At 38.8% G+C, this 26,318-nt stretch overlaps 1 protein-coding gene across 2 annotated transcripts in view; it reads right to left on the bottom strand.

Moving 5' to 3' along the window:
* Positions 1-2,438: 2,438 nt before the first annotated feature.
* GORASP2 (golgi reassembly stacking protein 2) overlaps positions 2,439-26,318 on the bottom strand; it is a 28,889-nt gene continuing 5,009 nt past the window's right edge. Inside the window, exons 2-10 of one of the 2 annotated variants that reach the window (XM_032479669.1) lie at positions 17,767-17,847; positions 16,369-16,572; positions 15,819-15,905; positions 14,931-15,061; positions 12,045-12,177; positions 10,230-10,353; positions 6,560-6,646; positions 5,422-5,532; positions 2,439-3,812 (exon numbers count right to left, since the gene is read on the bottom strand). In XM_032479669.1, the coding sequence (XP_032335560.1) occupies positions 3,463-3,812; positions 5,422-5,532; positions 6,560-6,646; positions 10,230-10,353; positions 12,045-12,177; positions 14,931-15,061; positions 15,819-15,905; positions 16,369-16,572; positions 17,767-17,847 (1,308 nt within the window). In that variant the 3' untranslated portion in view covers positions 2,439-3,462. The remainder of the gene's footprint in view (positions 3,813-5,421; positions 5,533-6,559; positions 6,647-10,229; positions 10,354-12,044; positions 12,178-14,930; positions 15,062-15,818; positions 15,906-16,368; positions 16,573-17,766; positions 17,848-26,318) is intronic. The other variant, XM_032479670.1, reaches the window with a different exon arrangement.

The raw sequence follows: 26,318 nt of genomic DNA, 5'->3' as shown, positions 1-26,318 counted from the left end.
CTGGCCTGAGGTTCTGGCGTTAACTCCTCATTCTTCTAGTTAATCACACTGGCTCACGTGCAAGAAGCCTTTGAAGGAACATGATGGTTAGCGAGACTAGAAATTGTTCTTCCTAGATCTGCTACAAACAGTGCCATGGATAAAAGGGTCCCTTCTCTAACGTGTGCGCCTGCTAAGTGGTGAAAGTGTGTTAGCAGACAGTGACCCTTCTGTTGCCTTATTACTTCCTCAAGTTATAGACCAGGCTAGGAGGCGGTCCAGACCTGCTACTCACCGGGGCTGGGGAGGGTCAGGTTGAATGAAAGAGACAAAGTTTAGTGGCTCTCATCTCCTGAAAAGCTTTCTAGAAACTCCAAGGGCCCAGGAATCCATATTCTAATTGAGGTGGTTCTAATTTGCAGCCAGGCCTGACCCCCTTGTGCCGGGCAGTCAGATAAGTAAAGGGGACGCCTTTCCCTTCGGGCCCAGGCAGGGCCATCCTTGAATATTAGTTGCAGTCACACAAATAAGGAAGGTGTTTTAGTAAGGGACCAAGCGCAGAACAGGAACACAAAGCAAAGGGGAAAAGCGAAGGCAACACAGACTCAGTGTCAGCTACAAAGCGCCTTCAGGTGACAGCAGCCTGTCCTCTGCCCGGAGGCACTATTGCTGCCCCTTCAGCCTCCACCTCCAGGCAGGCTTCCTCAAAGGCAGATTTGAGCTCCTCTCCATGGAAATCCTCCAGTGACTCCTGTTTTTAAGACACAGCCCCAGCTCCAGCGCCCAGCACTCAGGGCCTTTCAGGATCTGGCCCTGTGCATTCTGCTCCTTGCCGTTCCTCTAACACTCTTAAGACTTTTCCTAACTTCAGATGGTCTCTGCCCCACCTTTGCCTGAATAATTCAAGCCAAATGTCATCTCAGAAAACGTCCTGCTCCCTGCCCCAGCGCCCTGGCCAAAGTGCCTCCTCTGGCTCCATCAAATCTCCGGCAAACAGTGGTGCTGTGTGGGGGCCCCTGAGGGCTCGGCTCTGCTCTGCTGCACACAACACACAGCGGGGCTGCTCACCGGGCCTCACTACTCTTCCTTCTCAGTAATGGCTGGGCATGTGGCAGGACAGACTTTATTTCTCAACCTCCCTTTCAGCTAGCAGTGGCCACACAACTCCACACTGGCCACAAGGATATAAGGACACATGCTGCGTGAAACATCTCTGAACTGTCCCCAAAGGAAGGGGGCTGGCCTCTCTTCTGTCTGGAACAAGGAGGGCATGGCAGGGGCTCCAGCTGCTATCTGGGCCCATGTGATGACCTTGGAAATGGAAGCCACACGAGGCAGAACTACAAAATAGGAGCCACAGTCTCTGACACCGCAGTGGGCTGGTCCTGCCTCAGCCTCACCACCTCCAACTCTCTGAACATGGGAGAGAAAATAAACTTGTTTCAGCCACTGTTATTTTGAGAATTGTTATGATGACTGAGCCTATTCAAACTAATGTCCTCCCTCATCACTGCCTTGTGCCTCTTGCGTGAATGTGGGTCCACTGAATGATCCAAGGGTTGGAAGGTAATTCTGGCTGCTGGCCATTCTCACCGTGGGGCTCCCCTCCATGGCTGGAGCACTTATCCTCGGTGCCCTGAGAACTCACTGCCAACGCCGACCTCCAGAAGGCCAAGTACGTAACCTCCTGGTAGGGATGCTATCTTTTAATCTGGGTTTCTGGCCCCTGGAACAGGACCTGCTATTGTTTATAAATACCAAAACTGGTTTTTCTGAAGGAAGCAGAGACTATCTAAAATAAGTGCTTTCCACCTCAGGAAGATCAAATGAGCCAATCAGCCAAGTCTGTGCCCAACTTCCAAGTGAGTTTAAGAATCCCTTTCTCTCCCCAGAGCTTAGTACTTTTTACATGCTTATGGACATTTTTCTGGGAAGACGATCCAGGGCTGTCATCATTCTCAAATGAGAACTGTGACCTCATAAGAGTTAAGAATCACTCACTGCACTGGAAGAACTGCTATTAGAAAAAGAAATATCTTTAAGGCTTAAAAATTACTTATGTGCTTTCCATTATGGTATCTCCTTAACATTAAAAAAAATGAACATTTTTTAGAAAGCAGTAACAACTTGCTCAGCTTCTCCTATCCTGGAAAGTAAAAAATCGTAACTTAAATATACTTGTGACTATTTCCCCTACTTGTTATAATCTCCTTTTCAAAAAACAGGATTGGTAACTGAGAGAAATAGTCTAGAAGTATTTATAATGCAAACAGAATAAGCTATCAGAGCTGCAGCCTTCTTTTATCATTTAGCTTTAAGTATAAACCTAGCTCCAGAAATGGATATACCCTAAAACGTGGCAGGTGCTGGGAGGGCGCTGATAACTCTAGTTTCCAGCTGGGTGGTCACAGATCGGTTCCATACCCTGCTCCCTTAGGAACGTTCACGATTGTACCAGGTCAATAACCGAAGAATCTCTTTCATCTTTTTTTAAAAACAGAGATATAATATGCATTTAATTTCATTCAATAAGTCAATTCCACGTAACTTACCATCTCTTAGAAAACTTAGGAGAAAGCAGACATCAGACATGAAAAATTACATTAGTGCAGTGTGACACATGGGGAAGGAACAAGTGCACAAGTGGCAATCAGGAGCTGTAATCTAAATGTACCACAAGAAGAAAAGCAAAATTACTGTAATTTATTGCTGTATCTCTGCTTTCCCGGTATAGCTATAATATTATAAGTAGCTACAAAGTGCCACCTTCTGGTTTAAAACTGTGCAACATCTCCTTTATTTCTTTTTAAATGTCATTTTATGGTGGACGTATAAAGCAACAGCAGCAGTTACAAAATGTTGTCTGAGTAATTTTGAGATCTCAAAACAAACATCTGTGTATAGGCTGAACAAAAAGATGTTCAATTAATAGTGCACATTGTGTAACTTTAACAAACATCTTTAGTTGGAATTTTTGTGTAAACCTTAATAGAGATGTGGCTCACAGAGACCAAACATAAACTATCTTTCCCTTTCACGGTTCAGCAAGGTGGTCTGCATTCTTGCAAATGATTTACAAAATATAAGAAATGTTGCGTGTGGGTATTAGGCATAAAATATTTCATTTTCTTACAGAAGGAGCAGCAGGAGGACAGGGAGCCTTGTGGACACCCCATCACCACCTTTCCCAAAGATGTACACCCCCAAGAATGGCCGTGGAAACCTGGCAGCAAGCCACCCTTATTCTTTTGGTTGTCTTAAAATACAAGCGCTTTCTGACTGTTCCCTCCCCAGCTGGTGAGCCCCACCCCAACCTGGCAGGACACAAGCCCACATCCTCTTGCTTAGTTTTCCCCTTAGAATTATTTACAGGACGCCTACAGATACGGTACAAACTAGTATGAAATTAACGAGTTTGCATTTCCAGACACGCTCCTGTGGTTACATAAGCACACCACGCCAATTCCGAAGGCTGGTCCAAAGCTAAGGTGACTCAGAGGCATTTGCATCCGTAACCGCAGAGACAGGCTTCTCACTGGCTGGGGTGGGTTCGCCGACTCTGTCCTCAACAGTGGCGGGGGCCTTGGGAGTGGGGGGCGTCACATCCACAGTGAGTGCGGAGGCAGCGTCTGCCTTTGCAGTGGCCGGGACGGGGTCGGAGGGTGGACTGCCGGTGGGTGGGAGGGAGGACAGCAGCTCCGCTGAGCCTGCTGAGGAAGAGACCTCTGGAACCAAAGGGAATGACGGGAGGAACTCGGATGGCATGGGGAACTCGGATGGCATGGCAATGCCGGCTAAGTTTCGGGGAGGCAGGGAAGGAAGAGGTGGCAAACCTAGGACAAAAACGGCACAGATCACACATTGTCCCAGCACTTAAAGAGCAGTAGTCGTCATCACATGACTATTTTCATTTGCATTTCATTAAGAAAACTGAAGCTGAGAAGAAACAACACAAATCACAACCTTTGTTTATCCTCAGCTGGAGGCCGGGACAGAGTTAAATATTCACTGCAGGAGCAGCTAGCCAGGAGGAAAGGTTTCCTCCGTGCCTCAGCCCAACTCAGGGAAGAAATGAACCTCCCAGCTGGGAAAGACAGGAGCCCACCCAGCGGGCGACGCAGCTACACTGTGTCCAGCAGGAGGACTCCCACTCAGCCAGGCAAGCTACAGGCTGACTTAAAGCTGCTCTCTGGACAGACAACAGGAAGAGACACAGGGGTCAGGCATCCCGTGAAGGTGTCATGAGGGAGAGGCTTGTCATGGAGCCCTCTGCAGTGGTCTCACCAGAAGTACTCAGCCTTTATTCATACCCTGAGACTGACTGATAACTATAGTATACTTGGCGGCTTTATTGTAACGATTTTGAAATGCAGAAAGAAGAGAAAATTACTTCTTTAAGAAACAGGAAAGGCAGGTTATACAACAGGTTCAGGGCAACCAGTGGCCTGGTGGAACCCTCAGTGCTCTTAGAGTCTGCCAATCTGGGGAAAGGGCAGAGCCAGGAGCCAGGAATACAGGGCACAAAAGAAAAGACAAAGGGAGTGCTAAAAAAAAGTAAACATCAGTTTGAGTTTACCGACTTCACTTGTTTTTTTAAACCACTGTGCTGAAAAGTAAATGAGTTTATGAGGATGGGCAGTGAATATATATAGATGGTGAGTGTTAACGCAAGGGCATTTATGATTTAGACAGAAACGTGACAGTGTGCACCATGGTGGAATAAACTCACTCACTGACATCACTGATGGGCCAAACTACCGAGATTAACAATTAAAAGACAGCCATGGCATACGACTGTCTCAAAGCTACAGGTAAGCTGGGTAATCATTAACCAAAGAGCAGACTTGTGGGCACTCTGCTGCTTCATTTTCATCAGGGCATAAAATCTGAGTGGAAACACTCTGAATTTCTGCTAACAACTATTTGCAGCTAAAATCCCTCAGTTTTTATTATATAAACATTTATTAATAATGGAGAATGTTTATCAAATAACAAACCCAGCCAGCTGAGCAAGGGTGATAAGTTTCTGGGCCACGCAAAACAGGTATCACTACCCCTAGATGGCAGCTGCCCAAAACACAGGAGAACCACAGGGAGCTCATTCACCTCCACTGGGCAAACTGGACATCCAGCTCAGTTACAGCCGGACCATGTCACTGCTCTTTATTTCTACAAGTAGCCTTTAGGCTGTTTGAGCTGTCAGGGTGCAGGGAGAGGAGAAAGTGGGTAGAGAGGCAGCCAGGCAGAGAAGAATCACAAAGATTTTCTTCTTCCTCTTCTTTTTCAAACTTTTTAAATAAAAAAGATTAATTTTTATTAAAACAGCTAAAATTTGTTAAACTGACCTGCCCTTTCCAGAAAAAAACTGAAATAGAGGACTGCCGTTCCTGAAGAAAGCTTTTTACTAGACAGAGTCCTAGGAAGGCAAGACGGGCAACATACCCGGGTTCACGAGTTCTGGTAAGCTGACCCCCGGCACAACGTGCGGTGTAGGGAGGTTGAGATTGGGGAGGGCAGGTAGGTTAGGAAGTCCTGCTGGTAAAGGCATCAGTCCTGAAGAGAAGGCAGAGACAAAAGATAAACCATTCAATCACTGTGTATTGGAAAAAATACTACCCACTTAAGGTGAGCATACCAGAAGTCTACTTACTGTGTGGCAGATTTGTATACTAACAACAGTAACAGCAAACTCTCACCTAAGTGAAGCATCTTTCTATACCTAAGTGATTAGACAGCCAAGTGGGTGAGGGTTAAAATGTATGAATACTTCTAAACCCGAGAGCAAGAATGTCGCTAGCCTAAGTGTCTTGGAGAAAGGGCTGATTCATCTCAGCAAGTATGAACTGAATTTTCTTTGATGGTTGAGGTTTACAGTCTTTCAGTCTTTTATTTTTCTTTTGACATAATTTCAGACTCATGGTTGCTATTTCATATAAAGAACCCCCATGTAGACCTATCATTCAAGTTCCCCAAACTTGAACATTTTACCACACTTGCTTTATCATTCTGTATGTGTACACATTTGGCTAATGGCTTAATATGTCTGTGTAACAACATCTTTAGCCATATAATTACAGGCTCTCACAGGCAAGTATATTTGATCACTGATAATATTTGATCGTCTTCTGGTGGGTAAAGGGACTCGGTCTTCACTGGGAACAGTAAGAGAAATACACGGAAACCTCACCTAATGTCAGAGCTACTGAAGACCCAAGTAAGGAGCACTCTCCCCCAGGACACAAGGTCTTATTCACTGAACAACGACCAGAAAGCCCTAACTAAGGAAGTACAGAAGAAGGAGCTTCCACACACTCCTTGCTCCTGCCTCAGGCTGCACTAGGGAGGAGGGTGGAGAGTTGGCTGGGGTTAAACGCCCAGGTCTCAGCAGCTAACTAGCTGGTGACGAGCAGCTCACTGCCACTCGCTCTCACTTGTCACAAAGTTACAGCAGAGATAAAATGAGAATCAAAGACATAAAAAGTCCCACACATAGGTATAGTTTTTTCCCACTGTTTTCTAGGATGCAAAATATCAATAAAACTATTATTATTTCCTACATCTCCAGTCTCCTGCCGCGTACCTGGTAATGTTGTAGCTGGGTTCATTGGTGGCACAGAAGTGAGGGACTGGTTTACTTGTGGTGGCAATAATGGTACTGTTGGTACACCTAAAATAAAAGCACAATCTTTCAAAAAATTTCAGTTGCTAAGGAATGAACAAACTATCTAGGATAGCCTTCAGCCCCCTTCCCTGGCCCCCCGCCCCTCTGCCAGGCAGGTCTTCACTCAGCGTGACCCCAGTTAGTCCAGGTCTCCAGCTGCGTCACTGCCATTGCTCCTTCTCTGCCCTCAGCCCTTAACAAAGACCACGAGCAGAGCCTGGGCCAAGAGGGTGGGAGGCTCTGCAAATCTTCTGCAGCTAAGCTCACCAGGCAAGAGTTTTACAACTGGCTTAAGCAGGGCTGGATTAGAGAACTGTTTTGGAAATTAGGAAACGGGACACAAGGTTTCTAGCCAGTCTCTACTGGGCTCCTGACCTAGAAGGCCATGTAAACCTGGGGATGCTGGGGGGCCAAGTGACCTGTGAAACAGATGCTGGGTCTGTGAAAGAGGAGAATGACACAGATGGCCTGAAAGGCAGATGAGCACGCAGAACTCCAGAGATGGGGAGAATGACCTGGCTTCCTGAATCTCCATTTCCTTTTGACCTTAGGTTCTGTGACACTCTTGAAGTCTAGGGCACTCCCATTTCTACTGATGTTGGCTTGAGGAGGTTATGTTCTTTACATTTAAGTAACTCCTAGCATAATACCTAATAAAGATTACCTATTAATGTTTACCACCTACTCATGTGGGAGGTTTTGCTGGTGTTCAAACAACAGTCATAGTGCACATGGATTCTAGATTTTGTCTTATAGAGATCTGCTTAAATAAGGTAGCAGGAATGAATTGTGCCTAAAAGTATGAAGCACCCATTTTCAGATAGTTATTAACTTATTCGTCATGTATTTACTTTTTGGCAGAAGTTGAAAGCATGCAAAAGTAGAGGAGGGTTCTCTGCTTTATCAGATTCTCAAAGGGGCTGAGTGGTTGGCTGGTCTATTTAGCCTTTCAAGTTTGAGGGGGCACCTACTATATACTAGACATTGTTCTAGGCACTGAGGGACTTCACAGCATAAAGAAAATAGAAATCACTACTTTTAGGAAATTTACATTCTGATGAGGAGCAGGAAAAGGAAGGGAGACAGATATCAAACAAGTAAAATACACAGCATGTGAAAAATGTTAAGTTTGCCACAGAAAAATCAAGGAAGGAAGGAAGACAGGAAGTGTTGAGGAGTGAACCAAAAAAGGTCACACTGATTAATGCCGTTTCAAAAGGATATTTTCATTTTCTAAAAATTTCTCAATCCAAAAATTTTCAAATCCACAGGAGACATTTTCTTAAAAAAAATCCACATACTTCTATGTTTCTGCGGTTACTGTTTGGATTACTTTGCAGCAATATAATTAAGAGCAAAGACAGAAGATAAATGCCTAAGAAAAAGTGGTTTCTCACATGTCATGATGCTAGAATATTTGAGTGTCTTTAAGCTGATTTGCTCAAAGTGAAAAATGTTGATTTCTTTCGGTCTCTTTTGAGCAGTTACTGCTTTATTTATGTTTCTGTCTTTTAATATTCCAAGAAGCCACTTCTCTACAATATAAGACCAGGAATCTCAGTGCTTGCGCTTGTAACAATAGAAGTATAGAAGTATAACTGTAATGTAACGAGGGGAGATTTGAAACATCTCTAATAAGAAACTGGAACTTGAAAAGAGATAATGTCAGTTATCTCCTAAAACCAGAAGGGCTCTCATATGGCATTTGAACACTCACTCTAAAACCTGGTGAGAGTTATTCAGAGATTGAGTTGCTGCCTTGGGAAGTACCCAACCCACCTTTAACTAAGGGTAATCAGGAATAAACTAAAGGACCATTTCTTACTGATGGGATGTAAGAAAAAAAAAATCTAAATATTGTAAAAAGGACTGAAACACTGCTTGGATGAAATAAACTTTAAAACTTCTTCCAACTGTAACTATGACTTGATACTGATGACATTAATATTCAATTTCATCTAGGAAATATTCTAAAACTGGATTGTGATGATGACTGCACAACTCCATAAATTTCCAAAAAAAAATGAGCTCTATACCTGCAGTGAGTTAATTTTATGGTACACAAATTATACCTCAATAAAGCTGGGAAAAAACCCAGTAGTGAGTAGGGGGTGGGGAAGTATGTCACTACACTGATAAATGGTGAGGCTACGTGGTACAGGTTTGTTACACTCCTTGTTACACAAACGAATATCTGTATTTATTAATGTTGATCTACTTTTGAGTATGTTTCCAATTTTTAATTGTAAAATAAATTAAAATTAAAATTTCATCTAGAAAAATGTCTTTGGGAAATAAAACAAAGACTCTGAAAAGATCTGGGATTTGAAACTAGGAGACAAACTCCAAGGATCATACTATTAACCTTAACTGCATCTTGATGGACTGCTTTAAGTCCATTCCAGAACAAAGTGAAAAATGAGCAAATTTGGAACACAAATATTAAAAAGAGCTCAAGAAGAAAAGGTTATTAACAAAATAAAACTAAAACATGTCAGTATTTCATCTACTTACTCAACAATGAATTTATAATATACTCTGGTGTTATGAATAAAGAAAATAAAAAAAATTAGGAAAGACAAAAATGAACTCTACCAACATACCAAGAACTATATCAGGTGAGCAAGCAATTCCAATTCTGGGTATATAATCAAGAAAAATGAAAACATATGTCCACGTAAAAATCTGTACAAAAATGTTCACAGCAGCGTTATTCATAATAGCCAAAAAGTAGAAACAACCAAAATGTCCCTCAACTGATGAATGGATAAACAAAACGTGGCATATCCATGCAATGGAACATTATTTAGCCATTAAAAAGGATGAAGTATTAATATATACATGACGTGAATGAACCTGGAAAACATTCTAAATGAAAGAAGCCATAGAAGAAGGTCACAGACTACACATATGATATGAAATGTCCAGATTAGAAAGAGAAAGTAGATTAGTAATTGTCTAGGCCTGGGGGGGTTAGAGAAAAATAAGGAGTGACTGGGTACAGGGTTTCTTTTGGGGTAATGAAATGTTCTAAATTGATTAAGGTGATGGTTGCAAAACTCTCCAAGTACACTAAAAACACCACTAAGCCGTATACTTTAAGTGGGTGAATTGTATGCTATGTGAATTACATCTCAATTAAGCTGTTGAAAAAAACTAAAACAAAAAAGGACTGTATTAGGTAGAACAAGGAAAGCAGAAAAAGAGAGATAGAGACATGTCCCCTGAGCAAGACTGAGCCCCTAGGAAAGGAATGGTAACCTTCCCGCTTTTGTATCCCCTGCTCACTTTTTGTCACTACCCAGGGAATATGCAAACATTTCCTAAGTAAATTAAACAGAGCAATTAAACAGAATTTAAAGGTAGAATCCTGACTCTATAACAAGAGAAGCCCAAGGTCTAAAATTTGCTGAGGAGAGGTTTAAATGAGGTGATTTAGTACCAGCTTTCAGACAGGGCCTGTCATTGCAGAGCATGTTCACAGTTTTCAAAGTACTCTGGCATTAATTTTTTAAATTCTGACTTGGGACAGAGAAGAATATCATGTAAAACAAAGTAGACTGAAAACAGAATACATTCTTCTGCACACCTGTACTGAGAACATTACTGACAGCTGGTGGAGTTGCACTAATAGAAAGTCCAGACAGACCCTGTTCAATTTCTGCAGTTCCTGGTGTTGAAAAAGATGGGGGATTAACTGAGGACAGCTGGACCTTCCAAAAAAAGACAAAGAAAAAATAAAATTACTCAAGTTTACTTGAAAATAGAAATATTGGCTCTCACTGGTCCTAGAGATACCTTTTTGATCATGCACTAACTGTCAAAGGTTTTCACCCGGCATTCCTTCCTGGCTTTCAGACACTTCCTGATTTTGATACATGCCAAGGACTGTGCACTGTGAATTCCTCCCCATCCTGCCACTTCCAGTCTCCTGACACACGGCATCTAGCCCATTACACACACTGGTCTACTCTCACTGCGTTCACTGTGCTACTTCAACACTAGGTGGAGGTTCTACTCTCTCCTCCTTCCCAGTCACCCCAAAATGATTTTACTCAACTGCTTTCCCCTTCTCTGAATTCTCAGCCAGTTATTTGTTTTTCACTTTCATTGCTCATGGAAGAAGTCATTTGAAGTCTTAATACTATGATAGATTCCTTAGATGTTTCTTAAGATGTCTAACCTCATGAGTCCGTCTTCTCTTTTCTCATCCACAACGACTGTGGCAGCTGCATCTCTTATCTTTTGGGAGATGGGGTGCGGTGGGGGTGAGAATGAGTCTATATGGGCTCGACAGATTTTACCTCTGAATCCTCCACTGTCTGCCAGCTCCAGTGCCCTCTGACACATTCCAATACAACTTGTATTCTGGCCCTTCTCCTTGCCATTTCCCACTCTGGTCCACTCAGACTGCCCACAGGGCCTCATCTGGGGCAGAGAGCACTGATTAGGGGCAGCAGATATGGTAGCAAGAGTCTGAATACCTAACACTGGTTCTGTGGTCATGAGCTTAAGGTAGGGTGGGGAGTGAGGAGAGGTGACACTGCTCCACAGCACCCCTACATTTCCTCTAGAACTGGGGATGGTCAAACCACGCACCACAAAATGACAGTGGCAGCAGCCCTTTCTTTACAACTGGAGCATTCTTTTTTGAATGTTTGCTTTTTATTTAGTCATGCAAACAAGAGTTAACTGACTTGTAAGGCCTGCATAGGAAACATTTTAAAAGCCTATAGGCCTGTGCAAACACCGCTCATTCCTTAAAAAGCCTCACCCTGATTCTGTAATAGTCCCCACACAGCTAGCTCTCTGCTTTTCCAGTCAAGGTGCCTGAAATAGTAAGCACCAGCTATCATCACCTTATCACCCACCATTCACCCTCTGTCTCCTGTAAGTTGATAACTGCACCCTGTCAAGACTTAAACTGCTCTAGCCTAGGGCATGTTTTTTCACTCCTTCTCTCACCTGACTTCTCTGTAGTACCTCACACAGCTGCCTATGGCCCTCTTCTTGAAGCTTTGTTCTTCCTTTGGGCTTCTCCTGAGCTTCCTTTGCCGAATCCCCTTTCTCTGCCCATCCATTTAAATATTAGGAATGTTCAAGATTCTGGCCTCAGTCCTCTGACACACCCAAGCCCAATCCCTCGACAATTTTTATCAATGCTCATTGGATTAAATTACCCTCTCTTTGTTGATTTCCCAAATCTGTATCTCTAGCCTTGCCCTCTTTCCTGAAATCCAATACCATAGGATATCCATCCGGATAGCCTACAGGAACTTCAAATCCAACATGTCAATATTTAACTGTTCATCTGCCTATCTCAATTAATGCTACCACCATACACAACACTTGACTTGTTTGGGCAGAAACTTTATGACATAATTGGGTAGTAAAGTCATCTTACCTCCGTAAACCCATCTTTAAGAGGAGTAATAGGTGTACCACTCATTTGTCCTGGAAGGGAAATTTTCTTTCCTTCTTCAAAAGGGCGTGTAGGTATTCGATGCAGATAACCATATCCAATGCCACATCCTAGGCTATGAAAATATTTTTTTCTTGTAGTTATTCATATCAATCACAGCTTGCATTTGTTGAGGTTTTGAAATAGAAAAACAAATCTCCATTCTCTGAAACAATGTCATCTTATCAGAGGTCTCCTTTGATGACCCTTCCATCCACCATGGAGACTAACCTTACTCTCCTTTATTTTTCTTCAAGTATTTATCACCACCTAACACACTGCATATTTATTTGTTTATTTTCTGTCTCCCCCAATAAAATGTTAAGGTCCTTGTTTTGTTTACTGCCTTAACAGTTCCTGGCACACGGCAGACACTTAATATATTATTTGCTGAATGAACGACATACAGCCTTTCCACTGAAGAGCCCCAAGCACTTTTGCATGTTATCATTTACACATCCCACAGTTCTATTTCAGAACCTGACACAAATCAATCCAAGTTAATCCAGATTCCTTCTAATTCATCCTCCCAATGCCATCAGAAACATATTTCTAATAAGATATGAATGATCACAATGCTTCTTTCCAGAACCTGCTGGCCTCCCCACATTTCTTTTTCCTTCAGAGAATTACTTCCCTGCTATTGTATGCAGTGTTGGTGGGACTGTCAATCAGGGGGCCTGTCTTGCCCAAACCAAGAAGTGGCTCATGACCAGAGCCAGGACAATCTACCTCTCTTACCCAGGGCTTCAGATTTTGGGAGTGACAGAAAAAAAAAAACCAAATGGCTTCATCCTTTTAGTAGAACACTGATGAAACTGCCAATTAGTTCTTCCTCTCTAATCCCTAAAGGTGTTCTGAGTCCTGTCCTTTCGAAATCTGATGTTTTAGCTGTTTCTTTGATTATATGAGTGACTCTACAGCAATGAAGTCATGTCTGTTGCAGCTGGTTTCTACTGTTTGGAACCAAAGAATCCTCACTGATATAGTATCACAGTCCCATTGCCCAAAGTATGTCCAAATTCTTGACCACAGTATTTAAACCTTTTCACAATCAGGTTTCAACTTATGCCTCCATTATGACTGCTTTTATTTTCCAAACTACTTGCACTTTCTGAGTAGGACATGCACAGGTATCTCTGTGCTTCTCCCCTGCCAAGGCATCTGTTATTTCCATGGGTACTACTACCACCAAAAGCTGGGAGAGCAGGCAACGGCTAACTTCAGCTCTTCCTTATCCAAATCTGATTTAATATCAATGTTTCATATTACAAAATTACTCACTCCTTCTCCTCTCACTTTTCTTCCCTTCTACCATCAAACTGCAATTCCTGCTGAACTGGACCTCAGATAGATTTAGAGGAAGAAATTAAGATTAAATAATTTATACTGATCAATGAAAGCCTTTCAGAGGTAGCCTTATTTCAAAACAAGGTGCTTATTAATCAAAATAACTAAGTGGTGGTAGATTAGGCACTTGAGGCAACAGAGAAACCCTCTGCAAACAAAGATAGCCAAAGAATGAAACCAAGAAAAATGTGCTGTAATGAATGCAGTGTGGTCAGCCTCTGAGGAAGGAATGAAAACAAGAGGCACAAAAATACCAAATGTGGACAGACTCAGGAAAATGGTCTCTATGGGCCTGTCTAAAGCAATGGCTGACCAATGGTACTAAACCGTGTCAAAAGGAAAAACGTCTTCCACAGAAAAGACGTAACTGCTAAAGTCTAAAAAGAAGGGCTCCAAGAACACGAAGGTAGCAGTATTTAGTCAGCACAGTTTAAAATTAAAGAACTAGTAATGTTCTCTGTGGCTGGACCTCACCACCTGCAGAATCTTTTCCTTAGGCTTTGATTTCATGCTCTCCAAGCACGCCTGTGGTAGTGATCGGATCTAAGTATTCTTCCAACTGGAGAGGGGGTATTTTTCTACTGTACACTGAAAATTTGCTGTTCTAATGAATGCAGAAGTTTCTTTGCAAATTTAGTTTATATGAGGCAGTACCTCTGAAATGAATCAACTTTGAGGACCTTGAGAAGATCATACTTCTGTGTGTTTACAAATCTGGACAGCGGACAATGACGACTTGATCAAGTATGGCCCCCAGATCTGCCTGATGCTCTATCTCATTTTCTCAAATTGCAACATGTTAGCATTCTGATGGCAACATACATTCAGCTGTGGAATCTCAGGCAGTCTGGGTAAAGATATTGTGAGCAAACAGAGGCTCTTTTCCCAGCAAATGTTGGAACTTTCACAAAACATTTGAAGAAGTTTCCAAACCCTAGGCTTTCCTATAATTATGGCTTATGCTCAACAATTCCTCAAAAAAGGCTGTTAGAACTTTCAAAATAATTTAAAATTTATACAATTTAAACTGTCAAAAGACCTAAACAGGGATCAATTAAAAAAAAAAAAAGACTAGAGTATATATTCCATGCTCACTAAATATGTGCTTTAAAAAAATATATTGAATTTAATATTCTAGGTCAGCTCTTTCCTCAAGTCTTTTTTTTTAACTGAAGTATATAGTCAGTTTACAACATTGTGTCATTTTCAAGAGAAGCTTCTTTATTCTTTAAATTGAGTTACAGTCAGTTTACAATGTTGTGTCAATTTCTGGTGTACAGCACAATTTTTCAGTCACACACGAATATACATATTCATTTTCATATTCTTTTCACTGTGAGCTACTACAAGGTCTTGAATATACAAGATAAGTCTTAACACAAACCAATAACTTGTTTCAAAATAAAAACAAACAATGCTTACAACATATCTGACTGGTAAATTTAAGCAGTCGTAACTCAGTCTAAAAAATGATCTTACCTGCCTTCTCCACCCCATGCAGAATTTGGTGTAATAATCACTTCTCGACAGTTATCAGTGTCTGTATTATACACATAAAGTTTCAATGGTTTTGCTTCATGTGTTTCAATAAGGCTGAACAGATCTTCAGACTGCAAAAGCATCATAGGAGGAAAATTTTTTTGTTACAGAATTTTAGAATGTAGGTTGCAAACCTGGCTAATATCAGGATCACCTGGAAAACTTAAAAAACAACCAAACAACAACAACAAAAAAACCCCCTAGATTCTGGGCCCTGTCCCTAGACATAAAAATCATTTCTTAAAACCAATACTCCAAACAAGGTTTAATTCAATATATTACCTATCTACTACGTGCAGGGACTTATGTCCAGTTCTGGAAGACCTAGTTAGCAATTTTAGTAAAACTCTTCTATACCCAAATTCTACATATCCTGCTTTTACTCTCCATTATTAAAATCTGGTTACCTGAGCACCTTATTTTTTCTCTCATTTTTGATTTAGCAATATATACCTCCACTAGCTAACAGACAAGGAAAAGGATCCAACTAATATAGCTGAGCCAATTTTATTACCTTAGAAAGGTGAAGAGAAAATGAAATCAATAATCAAAATGAGGATCTGATTTAGTCTGGAGGTACAGAAGAGATTTCCACATACCATACACAAAATCTCTGCAACTGCCACACAGCATGTCTTTCCTCACAGCTATACCTAGTAAGACATCTCCCAGATGTTAGCTTTTTTACACCATGAGGCATAAGCTGTCTTGATCAGCAAGACCAAAATTTCAACTTTAAATGTAAAGTGTACCCAAATATACTTCTGAACTTAAACATTAATAAGAAAATATTAAATAATTTTCATTATAAATACACACACTAATTACCTCATTCATAACCGTATCTGCTCCAATGATATAATCACTGTGAGGTCTAAGACCTGCCAGTGCTGCAGGAGAATTTGATTCCACTTCCTAGGATGACACAAAAACAGCCCCCCCAATTAATGTATATAAAATAATCTACCAAATTGTAGAGTTCACAGTCCTTAATTATAGTGATTTTAATACCCCTATATGTCTTGTTAGAGATGTCAGATGTCAGAAACTATAGAATATATATATTCAAATCTCCCAAGCATAAAAAAAAAAATCACATAATATTTAATAAATATTTGAAATATTTCTATAGCTATTTGCTTTAACATTTCTTCTTCTAATGGATAAATCATTTAAAAAAGTTCTTAGGCATCATATTTGCTTCTCTTCCTCAAGTTGTTATTCTTTTTTATTAATTTATATTTTAAAAGCAATGAATTCTGATTTTCAGAAACTAAAGGTAGCCTAATAATCTCACCCAATTGGAGACAACCACTGCTAAAACGCCCTTGTACACTGCTTCTTAAACTGCAAGTAACAGTTCACAGTTGATACCTACCAACACATGCCAAACGTTTTCATTTGCTCCATCAAAGCTGCAGAAACGAATGCTCACTCCCAACAAGCCCTGGCCACCCCACATGTTACTTGGTGTGACTGAGGTCTCTCGCAGCTCCAGTGTTTTACTACTGTAGATAAGCATTTTTACAGGCTTTTCAACGTTTGCTTTCAGTAGATCCTTAAGAGTGTCATTGTCTTTATTCTGTAAATACACAGAAATTTTTCTTAGTAAATAAAAAGCTAATGTTAACAATCTTAGTTTAAGCATCCTATAGCCCTACTGGAGTAATATTAATAATTAGCATAAACATTCAACAGGCAGAGGTTTCATTAACATTCAAATATTCCCCAAAGTAAAAGAATGTCAAGAAATTCAGAGCAACTATTATGCTAGCAACAACATGTGACTTTTTTCTAATAGCTGACTATGGATTATGGAATTTGCAACTCAACATTATTTGAAATGATCTAGGGTTTCAGTGATTAAAAAACTAAAACACCCAGAAGAAGTCATATTACTTACAGAATTGGTATGACTTTAACTTTAAAATCTAAAACATTTGGTAGGATTGAAGTTTAATTTTGGACTCTACTCCTGTATGTACACTTTATTATGAACTAGCAGGAAAAGAAAATGGAAGCAGTATGTTAAATTTTCATTACATAAATGAATAAAGGCCATTACATAGATGTTGGTAAGTAATGAACAAAAACTTAAGACCATTGTGAAAAAATAAACTAACCAACTAGCCATTTTCATTAAGAATTTCCTTTGTTGAAATTATACAATTTCCTTCCTATAGACATTCACTACATGTAAACTGAGAGCAACTTATAAAAAGTGGTTTTAATTCTGCACTGTTGGAACACATCTCTGTCCATTTTTATAACAGTTTTATGTATCAGGGAAGGGAACTGAGCAACAAGAAAACTGACAAGTTATTTGAGGATGAGTCTTAACTAATCTATTTCTCAATAACCTAAAAATGTCAGACTTCTTTGAAAAAGCAACAAAATCATGTCTTCCTGATTAAAAAAAGTAAATATTTAACATTTAAAGTAGGGGAGAGGGTAAAAGCTTAGTGGTAGAGCACATGCTTAGCTTGCAGGAAGTCCTGGGTTCAATCCCCAGTACTTCCATTAAAAAACAAACAGAAAAAACTTGAGAATTTAACATATAAAGTAGAAGTCTCCAGTGATATTCTTCCCCTAAGATAACTGCTCGAGCGTGAAGTATACTATTCCGTATTTGACATTCTCATATGTTTACTAACGCACAGTTGGTTACATTTACAAATTGGCTGATGAATGAACATCCATCCCAGGTAATCTGAAAATTTCCATTTTCAAAAGATTGCAAAATACCATAGGCAAAAATACAAAAAGCTGAACTTACTAATCTTGAACCATTAATAGAAACAATAAAATCAAAGAATGGCTCCAGTCCAGCTCTATGTCCTGGGGAATTTTCTTGTACCTGTAAAAACAAAAATGTCAAAAATGAAAAATGCAAAGCTTACTTACAAACTGTGACACCTATCACTTTTCAGTAAAAATAGATTAATTTCATTGATAAGGAAATACAGGTACTCACTAGTTCTCTCATTTCTCTTCAACTCCCAGGTAATGCCCTTGCAGCTCCCTAAATTCTACTCATTCTCTAAACTCATCCTCAGATATGAGGTTTTTCCTCTACAGTTCCATTTCACACCACTTTCTACTTGTTGGGGGGTAGGGGGACAATCTTCCCAGAATTTAGCACATGTCACGGCAGACAGTTAATCATTATAATTAAGCATCAAATTCAAATTAACTTATGTTCTATTTATTCCACGACTACTACTAGCAAGGCACCATTTAGTTACAAAACTAACATAGGAACGTAGCCACTGATGTCAAAACATTTATAATCTGTCGAGGAACAGGTAATAAGAAGGCGAGACAGAGGACACACAGACCTCTAATAACTGTAATACAAGACCAAAAAGCTTAAAGGTTATACAAACGCACAAAGTTCTAAGGGGAAGATTAAATCTGATTGAAGCAACTTCACAGGAAAAAAAAAAAAAGACATTTGAATTGTGCTTTAAAAGGGGGGTAGAACTTTCTTTCAACGGTGAAGATGGATAAGAGGATGAGGAAGGACATCTGAAAGTTGAAGAGATAATATGAGTAAAAACCCAGAAGGAGTCTGAAAAATGAGAATCACAATATAGTGTAGTTAAGACAACAGGTGGTATAGGATTGAAATAAATTAATATGCAACATTTTACTTCAACCAGCAGTTTTCAGGGTGTCCATGGCTTTCATCAAGTTCTCAAAAGGTTTCTCCATGACCCAAATAAAGTGTTAAAAGCATGGATTTTGTGCAGTTCTTTTATTTTATAGGTGAAGAAGTCATCCTGTGACTTGCCTATGGTCTCATAGTTGGCTAGTGGCAGAGGTGAAACTCAAAAGTATATCTTGTAACTATTAGTCCAGTAAGCAGGCTGGAAAAAAGGGTTGGAGCTAGACTTACAGAGGACTTTACATGGAAGATTAAGATTACTTAGCTTCTCAACGACACAAATGTTTACCATTTCACAATTGAAATGGATTAAAATAAACTATTAAACTTTGTAAATCTGCAGTAATACAAATACAGTAGCTAGTAACAGTAGTAATGTGACAAAAGAGCAAAAAGTTAATACAAACCATTTTGCATTTCCTCTAAAATATTTTCATAATGTTTTAAAGAATTTTTATTCTGCTTCATGTTATTAAGTACTGTCAAAACTATCCTATGAAAACAAAGATTACATTGATATTTATAGGCTGATTTTCTATAATAATCTAAACAGTTCTAATAGTCAATTCTGAGGCTATGCAAATAACAGAGCCACATCATTCATATATACATTTGTAGCTATTCACAAGGTAACAAATCATTTTAATGCTTTCAAAATGGAACCCAAACTGTTCCCAATACTAGACTTCTTGGATTAATGACACTTAATCTTGGATTAATGACAATCTTGGATTAATGACACACTCATTACTTTTGGAATAATGTTACCTTTTATTCATTTAAAGCCAAAATATATTATCATTGCCTCTGAAGAAGTGAAACTAGATTTTCTTCATTTGTCACAGTAAGGAATAGTTAGTTGCCCGTTATAAAGATGGTTCAATGTTTAACTTACTGAAACTGTTTGAAATTGCTTTGTGTACAATTTCCTACAAATGTGGGACTAAATCATTTTTGTAAGTTAAACAAGTTAAACAGCAAAGGGACTTATGATTTTAAAGTGTTAGCTCTAATAAAAATAATCAGTACATACCTGTTTCTTTATACTCAGTTTCCTTAAATAAGGGATATTTTATATTCTATATATTATCAAGCAAAATGTCTAGAACCCAAAATGGCAGATAGATTTCTCCTCAAATAGCAACTCTGAAAGGAAAATAGTGGCTGCTTGGAGCTATTACAAGAAGAGAGAGGTCAAGTCGCAGCTAGCTGGGAAGAAGTCATGATCCCCTAGATGTGAAATGCCTCTCCAGTAGGTGCCTATCAATTAGATGTGAAATGTCTCAGGTGTGAAAAGAGGATAATTAGCACAGATCTTAGGAGCCCCCTCTGAGGGGAGTTTCTCATTTAATAGGGTCCACATCTAATTATCTAACTCTCTGAATCTGAATCTTTCCAAATGACCATTTTCTGTAGAAACCAACTAGTCCAATGATTATTTCAGATTTCTCCACGAAGGCTGCCAACAGTTTATCTTTTAGATAAAAACGGCTAAAGACAATACTTTTGTAATGTCATCAGCACCCAAGAAAGTTGATCCCACACACTGCTTCTCATCATGCTACCATCCAAGTATCGAGTTTTACCACTATTTGTTTGAAATGGAAAATCTCCAATACCATTAGAATTATTCTTCCCCATAACTCAAAAAAGATTCAGCAGCTAAATTTGTGTTCTAAAATAAATAAATAAACTTAAATAATTCTTTCTCTAACTCTATTTTCCCATTTTAATTTTCTACAAACATCAATCTCCTCTCTGTTTTTAACGGACCTTGAAATTAATTTCTTTCCTAAATTTATTTACATCATTAGTACCAGCACAATTCTGAACCAGTTATCTTAATTACTACTAAGAAGCCAGCAGAGGGAGCCCTAGAAAATGGTCACTGACTAACACATTTTAAGGAAATTTCCTACATTTCTTAACGTGGAAAGTAAGATCTACAACACTACAAATTAAACCATCCACACAGGTAAGTTTCTCTGGCAATATTATCCACTGATAAGAATCTCTTAGGCACCTAATCTCTCAAGCATCAGATTACTGCTCAATACTTTCCTTCCCTATGAGATCTCTTGATTGTTGATTCCTTGTCTGCTTCTTTCAAACCATCTTAATTTTTTTTAAAAAGGAAGAAGAAAAAAAAAGAATATATACCTGGCTCCATAGGCTATTTAACATTTACTATTCGACCAAATATAGCAGTTTAAGATGAACAGATTAAATTTGGAAGTTTAATAATTAAGATTTTACATGATTTTGAAAAAATGTACAGTGAATAGATAATAGAATTTTAGAGTCAGACTGACTTGGTTTTGAGTCATGGTATGCCTACTTACTAGCTTTTTGAGCTTGGGAAAGTTTATCTTGCTGGGCCTCAGTTTTCTCATCTGTAAGGAAAAGATACTGCCATCTACTTTACAAGAATACTGTAAAGAGACTGAATGAGTTTAAATTTATGAAATGACTAGCTAAGTCTCTGACATATGACAGGAGTCCTACAAATCTTAAGCTCATCTTCCTAACTCCGCAATCACCACCTGAGGGGAAATCTTTGTAACCAATTAATTTCTAGATACTACATTATCTTTATAACCTTGTATTAATTATCTCTCATCCCTTAAGAAAAAGAAAAAAGATATGGAATGTTAGTCAGCTAGGAAAAGGAGATAAGTTATTTTTTAAAATGTCTCCTACACTGCTGGCAGGAATGCAGTTTGGTGCAGCCACTGTGGAAAACAGTATGGAGATTTCTCAAAAGACTAGGAATAGATTTACCATATGACCCAGTAATCCCACTCCTGGGCATATATCCAGAAGGGACCCTAATTCAAAAAGACACCTGCACCCCAATGCTCATAGCAGCACTATTTACAATAGCCAAGACATGGAAACAGCCTAAATGTCCATCAACAGATGACTGGATAAAGAAGTTGTGGTATATATATACAATGGAATACTATTCAGCCATAAAAATGACAACATAACGCCATTTGCAGCAACATGGATGTCCCTGGAGAACGTCATTCTAAGTGAAGTAAGCCAGAAAGAGAAAGAGAAATACCATATGAGATCACTCATAGGTGGAATCTAAAAAAAGAAAAGAAAAGAAAAAGAAAAAAATGAATATAAATACAAAACAGAAACAGACTCATAGACATAGGATACAAACTTGTGGTTGCCAGGGGGGAGGAGGGTGGGAAGGGACAGACTGGGAGTTTGAAATTTGTTGATACTGACAGGTATATATAGAATAGATAAACAAGACTATACTGTATAGCACAGGGAAATATATACAAGACCTTGTGGTAGCTGACAGTGAAAAAGAATGCAACGATGAATATATGTATGTTCATGTATAACTGAAAATTTGTGCTCTACACTGGAAATTGACACAACATTGTAAACTGACTATAACTCAATAAAATAAAGTTTTTTAAAAAGTCTCTCAAAAATCAATCCCATATGTATGGCAGATCTAAAGATCAAAGGTAAAACAATAAAGCTTTTAGAGAAAAACATAGAATATCTTTAAGTATGAAAAGAATTCTTAAACTGAACACAAAAGCACTAACCATAAACTAAAAAAATTTGATAAACTATACTAAAACTATGAACAACTTCTGCTCATCAGAAGACACAAGTGAGAAGATAGAACATATATTCAACAAAGGAACAGTATTCAGAACTAATTCAGAATTACTGCAATCATTAAGAAAGACTGAGTGAAACCACAATAAGATTCTACTTCACATTTACAAAAACTGCTAAAACAAAAAAGAGTAACAAGGATCGGAAAGGATATGGAGAAACTAGATCCCTCATACACTGATGATGGGAATGTAAAATGGTGCAGCCACTGTGGAAAACCATTTGGCAAATCCTCGAAATGCTAAACACAAAGTTATCGTATGACCTTGCAATTCCACTCCTAGGTATATAACCAAGAGAAATGAAAATATATCCATGTAAAAATCTGTAAACAAATTTCATACTGCTTTATTCATAATAGCCGGGAAGTGGAAACAACCTAAAATCCCTCAATTGATGAATAAATAAACAAAATGTAGTACACTCACAGAATGGAATATTATTTGCCAGTAAAAAAAGAATTAAGTACTGATACATGCTACAACATGAATAGACCATGAAAATATTATGCTAAGTGAAAGAAGCCAGTCACAAAGACCATATATTGTATAACTCCATTTATATGAAATATCCAGAATAGGCAAATCCATAGAAAGTAGATTAGTAGTTACCAGTAGCTGGTGGGTAGGGAATGGGGAGCAGCTGTTAAAGGGTACAGAGTTTGTTTCTGGAGTGATAAAAAGGTTCTGGAATTAGATATTGGTGATGGTTGCACAACTCGGTGAGTATACAAAAAAACCCACTGAACTGTATACTTTAAAACATTGAATTTAATGGTATGTAAATGATATTTCAATAAAGCTGCTTTAAAAAGAAGATAGACAACAAAGAAATAGAAAAGATTTTAGCAGACACTAAACAAAAGAGGATGTTGAAGTGGCCAGTAAATATAAAAATGTGTTCAACAGTCATCAGGAAATGCAAATTAAAACCACAGTGTGATATTACTACATACCTATCAGGATGGCCAAAATCAAAAAGATGGAAAATACTAAGTGATATGAGGATATGGAACAATGAGAAATCTGAACTGCTGCTGGTGGGAATGGAAATCAGTAAACTATTTGGCAATATGTATTAATGTTAAAATATGCACACCTCTGTTAAATATTTCACTCTTTAGTATCCCCAACAGAAACAGGATATGTTCTCCAAAAGACATACACAATATAACATTCACAGCAGCACTATCTGTATTAGCTCCAAACTAAAAATCATACAAATGAACATCAACAGCAGAAAAGATAAATAAATTCTGGCATATTCTATGGCATAAAATATGTTAACGAAATGAAAGCTCTACAATACACAACAACATGGCTACATCTCACAAGCAATATTTGAGCAAAAGAAGCCAGACACAAATGAATACATATCATATGATTTCATTTACATAAAGTGTAAGAAAAAGCCAAGCTAATCTCTGCTGTTAGAAATCAAGATAGTGTATTCACTCTGGGGAGTTAGGGGAAAGCTGGCACGTGACCAGAAAGAGATTACATTAGAGTGCTGCTTGTGAAAATACATCAAGAGGTACACTTATGTGCATTTTTAATATAAAAAATTTTAAGATATGCCTCTCTATCCAAAAAGTAGCAATCAAATTACTACAATCTAAGAACATACCTAACACCTCAACTGTAAAGAACACAGTCTGAACCAACAATTAAGTCTAAAAGCACCGTGAGCAGTCAATGTAAAGACTGCAAAGTAACTTGCCCCAATGCTCATTCATCTTTACAACATGAGAAGAAATACTTCTTTCATAAGCACTCTAGAAAAAACAGCTATAACAAGATGAAATTTGCTAGACATTTTACACTCCTCAAGAAGTAAAATGTGAGTTTACAATAGAAAGTGCACAGTGAAGGGGCAGCAATCCCCGTTACATAGAAAGATATTAGCACCAAGGACTGGCAGCTGGACTGTGAATCACCAACTCTACATAAATAATCCCTAAGGTGGAGTCATTCACTTACTACAGGGAGTTTGAGTGGGTTCTGAGATCGATTTAGTGCATCATGACAGACTAGACAAATGTCAAAATACAAAAATATCAGAATAGACAACAAAACTTCACAACTTAATAAGGGTCACCCCAGAAACCCTGTACCCATTAGCAGCTGCTCCCCATTCCCCCGAACCCCAGCCTCTGGTAACCACTAACCTTACTTTCTATCTCTACAGATTTGAGTATTCTGCACATTTCGTATAATACATGGTCTCTGTGACAGACTTCTCTGTGTACAGACCTAACTGTTCTATACTGGTTGTTTTCCAGTGAAGCATCCATCTATTCTTCTAGGACTAAAAGTATAAAGTATTTTATACTAGGCTTAGGTCATTTCGCCTGAACCCATCTCTCTTTTAAATTCTGGCTTGGGGTAGAGAGGGACAGAAGAGTAGAAGGAAAGAAGAGTTGGGGTGGGGTGGGAGTAAGGCATTCTCCCAACTGATCTGGGCCACTTACTTACGTACCTCCAGCTAAGCAACTGATACTCTAAAGTAACAAAGAAAGGAAACCACAGGCTACTTTCCGAACACAGGATATTACCAGATTAGGTATTTTATAAGGTGATATATACAAAGATACCCAAGTTCCTGGCTCGCATGTGAATTATCTCCCTTAAGTTTTCTAACCATGGAGATGTTTCCATAAAATCGGTTCAGTGGAAGTATAACTGTCTCCTCTTTACTACTGCAGCACTAACTCCTTCTTCACACATACAAGGCAGATAAGTCCCTTTGAATGACTTTTTTGCACCATCATCTCCTCTAGCTCTCAATTTAATGTTAACATTCTTGCCTTAGTACTGTTTTTAAAAATAGTAGAGATGTTAAATAAGACTAAAAATTAAATTCAATCCAAATAAGACATAAATGATGACTCATTTAAATTAAACACGTAAAACTTCATGTTATATGTATGTGCTTAGGTGAACAAAATGACAGGGAAAGATCTGAGAATGTGCTGTAACAAAAATAAACCCTAAATTCGTCATAGTTATTTTTTTTAAAAGGCACTTTTGGAGAGGGGAGCTTTTTTACATCTGTAAAAGGCCAGTTTCCCTATTTGGGACTTGACACAAATGTGTGGTAAATAATTCTGCAAGAGACTAGAAGAGTTCGAGGCTCACCTTGCTAAAACATTCTCCTCACGTGTTCTACCAAAACAACTCAAAGAGCATGTTCTCCAGATACTGACCCAATGATATAACTTCTAACGTAGGAAGCAATATGAAATAAAATTCTAATGACAACTAAATGAAATAAAAACCCATCATTACATAGTAGCTTCCTAGAAAAGATCTGTAGGTTAGAAAAGATCTGTAGGTTGAAAGAAACCGAAATCTATTCTAAAAGAAGTTAAAACTCTGACCATATGCCACACTCTGTACTCTTCAAATACTAGATTCCCTTCAACTTTAGGGAGATCCCCTTCAACTTTAGCCTAGCTGAATGAAATCTTTTACACATGTTCCATTCTAGGATCCGAATGTGTGTGGAAGAATTCCTTCATCTGCCTTGCTGGGAACACAGTTTTTGTGCTCGGGAAACAAGCCTATCTTCATATACTGAAAGGCCTTCCCCCAAACTCGGTTGTGCAAGGCAAACTGCCTTTACCTTGAAACCGGCTCAAGGTATTTGTTTCTTAGGGAAAGAAAACTTGCTGTGTGTGACTTTAGGGAATAATCTGTGTTCCTTTCCTTTAGCTGTAAAGGGAGGAGGCTGACTAGATACTAAGACTGAAAGACTCACCATGAAGTAAGTCTAACCGTCGCTAACCTATCTATAGATTCTACAGTGTAGATCAAACCCAACAAGATCACTTTAATTTTATAGACTTTTAGTCATTTTAGTTTAGTAACACTGTGGCAGGTACTCACCTACTTTTAAAAATACAGATGTAAAATTTCCTCAAAAATGAGGATATTTAAAAATTAACAGGCACGTTTACGAAATTAGTGGGTCAGATTTGATCCAAAACTTAAACAGCAGTACAGGGT

This window comes from Camelus ferus, chromosome 5 (assembly GCF_009834535.1).
Source record: "Camelus ferus isolate YT-003-E chromosome 5, BCGSAC_Cfer_1.0, whole genome shotgun sequence".
NCBI lineage: Eukaryota > Metazoa > Chordata > Mammalia > Artiodactyla > Camelidae > Camelus > Camelus ferus.
The sequence above is the reverse complement of the archived record's forward strand: the minus strand, read 5'-3'. Positions and strand labels throughout refer to the sequence as shown.